The sequence below is a fragment of the Blennius ocellaris genome (genome assembly GCF_963422515.1).
Source record: "Blennius ocellaris genome assembly, chromosome: 12".
NCBI lineage: Eukaryota > Metazoa > Chordata > Actinopteri > Blenniiformes > Blenniidae > Blennius > Blennius ocellaris.
The window spans coordinates 15,526,108-15,531,107 of record NC_137661.1 but is presented as its reverse complement, the minus strand read 5'-3'; the positions used below and the strand labels follow the sequence as shown (position 1 = coordinate 15,531,107).

The 5,000-nt window shown below is 39.9% G+C and overlaps 1 protein-coding gene across 1 annotated transcript in view; it reads left to right on the top strand.

The window, feature by feature from the left end:
* LOC308137384 (serine/threonine-protein kinase NIM1) overlaps positions 1 to 169 on the top strand; it is a gene marked incomplete at both ends in the record, with an annotated part of 4,233 nt that extends 4,064 nt beyond the window's left edge. Inside the window, one exon of the mRNA XM_080506049.1 lies at positions 1 to 169. This exon is cut by the window's left edge and continues 584 nt beyond it. Within this exon, the coding sequence (XP_080362175.1) occupies positions 1 to 169 (169 nt within the window).
* Positions 170 to 5,000: the final 4,831 nt, after the last annotated feature.

The following is a 5,000-nucleotide window of genomic DNA, read 5'->3' as shown; positions in this document are numbered from 1 at the left end:
CCCTCTGACGGGTACTTACCGGATCCTCCTCCATCGGGTGCAGAAGAGGAGGTCAGTGGAGGCTGCGGGTTACACTTCGCTTCACCCTGCAGAGTGCAGGAGTTCCTTCAACACGTCCGCAACGTCAGTCGACAAACACGACCCATCGGCTGTCTGTGTTATACTATAGTGAGAAGTAACTGCTCTCAAATATATTCAGGTGCAGCACTGACACTTTATAACACATGTACGATTGTTGTATGTACATTTTGAAAAGGTCTGTACCACCTCTGAGGGTTTGAACTACTTCAAAACAGTTGTCAAAGATACAGGCAACATTTTGAAACATTTCTTATAAACGTCCAATTTTGTAATAATCTTTTAGAATTTCAGTCTCCAGTAAAACCCAGCTCCAAAACCATTAATTTAATGTAAAATTACATTACCCCAAAATGTTCTCACAGCAACTGCTTGCAGCTTTATGCATGTCATTGCAATTAGAAAGAGACAAAACTAAAAACATACTTATGTCCAAACTGGACATGAAAGTCATCAATAGATGCTGACTAAAAGGAGATTTGATTCAACAATTAAATCAAGAAATGTGACATTGTTTGCCTTCGTCAAATGCCTGTAAATGCCCACAAGCTGCTTAACTGTCCTGCACAGGGGTCGAGATAAGTCCAGGGTCATCAACATCTCCCCTTTCAGTGAGTCAGTTTACTGCTCAGGCACTGCAGGACTATTGGTTGAGTAAATAGCTGTGGCTATCCACCTTGATTACATCAACTGAAGCTGTAAGCTCACTGACGCAAAACTTTCATCAATCATTCAATGATTACCAGCATCTTCCAATCCCTCTTAGTCAGAATATAGATCATCTGAACTAATCCAAGGTCAGTCATCCTTGTAAGAAAGACACATGAGCATATTGTTGGACGGGACAGAAATTAAACAACAAAGAACGTTTTTTCAAAAAGAAATATTCTTTGGACTGTAAAATGAGACCACAGGTGAAATATGGATCCATGCTGCTGTCATTTAATTTTTAATCATGCCTAAAGTACCTTTGTTTGAGGAAGATGTTGCACGAAAGTGGTTGTAAGTGCTGTGTGTGTGTGTGTGTGTGTGTGTGTGTGTGTGTGTGTGTGTGTGTGTGTGTGTGTGTGTGTGTGTGTGTGTGTGTGTGTGTGTGTGTGTGTGTGTGTGTGTGTGTGTGTTGTGTAACTGATTTAAAAAAATGTTTGGACCACTCTCAAGGTTCCAAGTTTTGTACAATTTTGATATTTGTTTATACCTACTGTATACACATGTGCCCATGTTTGAATATACAGTATTTTGAGTCAATACATGGTTAAATGCTTAACATGAAGCCATTCTGTATTTACAATTGTGAAAATGAACGAGGCTGGAATTAACAATAAAGTTCTAACTTCTTCTGGCTTTCTTGTGTAAACAGGAAACGTTTTATTAAAGAATTATACAAAGCCTTTTTTTTTTTTTTAATCTGAATCCAAAACTGTGGATGTTAAGTGTTTACAAAACAGTTTACTCTTTGCTTACTTTTTGGCGCAAAAGGCAGTACAAATTTGACTCGAGTTTAATGACAGGAACTGATTTTGGACTCATTTCAAGCATTTTCCATAAATGAGCTGATTATGAAATATGAAGCTTTATGCATTTGTGTTTACTTAACTTCTCTAAGATTAAGAAACTTTTATTTTGTTCCAACTGGGGGTGTGTGAACTTTGACAGGCGAATTTTAAGAGTCGACTCAGCCTGTTTCTTTACATAACGGCCTGTCAGTTCGTCTTCACCCGTCACATGCGAACTGGCAGAAATGCCTCTTTGAAACAATTAATCACTGTGTCTCTCACCTTGCAAGCTTAATGCCAGTTCTAACAGTGTCTGCAAGCACCTGCTCTGTTTCTGGTCAGCCTTTAGAACAATGATAAGCTTTATGTTTTGCAATAAGATTTTGAGCGCCCAGCCCGCAGCCTGTTCACACAAAAAAATGTGAACACATTGTGTGGGCAGGAGCTGACATTGAGGCTCATTAACAGAAAGCCAGGGAGAAGTCTCAACTTGCTGTTTATTTAGGATTCCTGTTCTTGCTCAACACCACCACAAATCACTGTTGTCGTCTTTCTTAAGAAGAAAGAAGAACTTCAAGAATTATTTAATGAACTGGGAAATAGAAAGAACAATCACGCCAAGGTCCCAGGCACATAGGTTGGTATGAGGAGTGGAAGTTGTTATTATAAAGGGACATTCATCTATAAATGGTCCATGATCATTCAACAGTGAGAGATGCATCCCTTCAACAAAACAATAACACTTGTTTGAGTTGTATTTTCCTTTCTGATGTATATTTTTGTTTCAGTACCTTACAGAAACATTAAGATTAACTCATTAATGGATTGCAGACAGCACTACTGTCGGGAGGGTTAAAGATACCTGAGGTAAGAGACGCACACTTGAGATCAGGAATTCACAGGTTTGTTTGCACTGTGGGTCCTTGCGTAAGACCCCTGGCCCCCCATCAGCTACCTGAAGTGCTCTAAAGTGGCTGCGCCTCCGCATCCTTGAAATAGGATTGGTCAATGTGGAAAAAGGGGAATTTTCTCCCAAGGGGATTAATAAAGTTTATGTTATTAAGAAGGTAATTGTGAACAGGATTCATCCAGGCAGCTAAAAAGTCTCTGAAAGAGCCTATCGGTGGAAGAACAGTTTGTCCCTCAATTCTTACCTGCCGATGTCTTAAAGTGTCCACAGGCATGTGAGTGAATGTGATTAATAGTGTCAAATCCTTTGTGGGCTGTGAAAGTGGTGAAAATGTACAAGAAAAACAAAGGAATGTGAGTAAAGCTGAACACATTTGTTCCTTAATCTGCTGTTCTTTCTCATGTTTTACCTTCATATAAACCATGTTCTGTCTTACCCATAAGCTTCCTTATCCTCTGGGCTGATCACGAGGATTCAAGTAATTGGCAGTCGACGCGAGCCAGCATTTGTTTGTAATTGTGTTTGGCAGTGGAGCAGCAGCCTTGAGCTTTGGATGAGTGACAAATCCATGCGGGTCATAAAGGTTGACGTGGTTGTGAAAGAGCAACTGCATTTCCTTATAAAGACAATCTCTTTTACAAGGAGCACAACATGATCACGTGCACTTTTGAAGAAAACAGCAACGATAAGAAATATGGTGGTGTATTTCTCACGGTGGATTTTATTGGCGATTGGGGAATGTGTTATAGCATCTGTCCAGCGAGAGGTTCATACTCGAGCTTCGTACTCACTTTCCAGGTGCCTTAATGTTGAGATCAATGTCTGGAATATTGATATCGGCACTAACGGAGCCATGGACTTCAGTATCACTAAAGCCACGACTTGCCACATTATTACAACTTTGAATGACTAACATCAATTCAACATTGAAAATACGTCACCTATACAAAGTCAAATCAACGTAGGGAAATTTCAACAGTGAAAATGCAACATCTGCACTTCATTAATTCAACAGCAGTCTTTCAATTGTTGAAATAGTAACTGTAATTAAATATTGAAACAACATAGCTTTTTCAACCTCAACCAAAAATAACCAATCTGACCAAAATCCAACGTTGAATCAATGACTTTTGCTATCTGGGATCTTGAATAATGAAAGTGCCATAAATAGGTTCAAAACAGCAAGAACCGACACAAAAGCCTGGTCTTGAACCTGGGATTTTTTGTTGCTGTGCGAACCAAGACACTATAGCAGATGATGTTGCATGTTTTTAAAGATTATCCCCTTGTCATTTATATTGAACAGTAAACATGCATAGGTTTCTATCTCTCAGTCTTTTTGTTCCTCATCTTTTCTTTGATTTTGCAAAGAGTCTACATTTTCATTGACTGAGTCACAGGGAAGGAGGTGAACACATTCAGAGCTTCAAGCATGAGTCTCACTCCAGTGACCCCCCCCCCCCCCCCCCCCCCCCACACACACACACACCACCGCCACCACCACCACCAGCAAAATTAAATGTGGTCTGTCGTGACTGATTAGCTGTTTTGTTGAGGCTCCATTTTGTGAAAAACCAGAACAACTGTGGCCGAGTGTTTTGTCTGACCGTGTGGCGCATCGTCCCCATTGTTTTGACTTGAACTGGATTTCGCCGTTAAACACTTCAGCGGTGAAGTATGTAACCATATCTGGGCCCACAAATTCATGACAGAAAGACTTCAGAGGATTCACGTCCAGCCCTGTGATTGTGAAATTTTACCGGATGTAATAAAAAAAAAAAAAAAAAGTACTGATTTACGGGAAAACCTGTGTGTGAAAGTAACAGCCAAGGAGGATAAGACACATCTTTGCAGAATGGTACATGAGAAGGAAACTTAATTATTATTATTTTTTTTTAAAGATCAGTATGATCCAGTGCACATTGAAGTCAGTGTTGGAACATGTTTTATCACGAAATGAAATATGAATCTCAACATCATCAAATTAAAGTTGGATTATATATTAAGCTTGACAGTTGATAGTTTAGTGTCCAATGCTCCAGGAGGGAAGATTCCTCCACACAGCTGGGCTCACTCACATCTCTTGATGGTTGATGGTGCGATTCTCGAGAAACATGTGACTGGCTGATTATGAGGTTTAATGAGCTGTTGCTTCAAATACTGCTGTTTGGCAGATGTTTCAGTTTGACATCATTCCTGTTCATACAAAATGATTAAAACAAACAGGGTGACTTTCTCTGTCACGGATTGACAGTGCAAACAGTCAATTCTCTAGTTTTCCTGTAACATGGGTTCAACAGCAGCAGGATTTGTTGCTTTACGCATGTTTCCATTTGCTGAGAAACGTAGTAAATGTGAAATATGACGTGGGTCAGCAACAAAGATAGATGTCTGGTGAACAAACTGAAACCATCTGAGGACATTTCACAATCCATCTTCAAGGGAAAAAAACAATGTTTTTCCCCAAAAAAGTCACTGGACTTGCAAGAGCTGCCAAATGCAGCCACCCTGAGGCC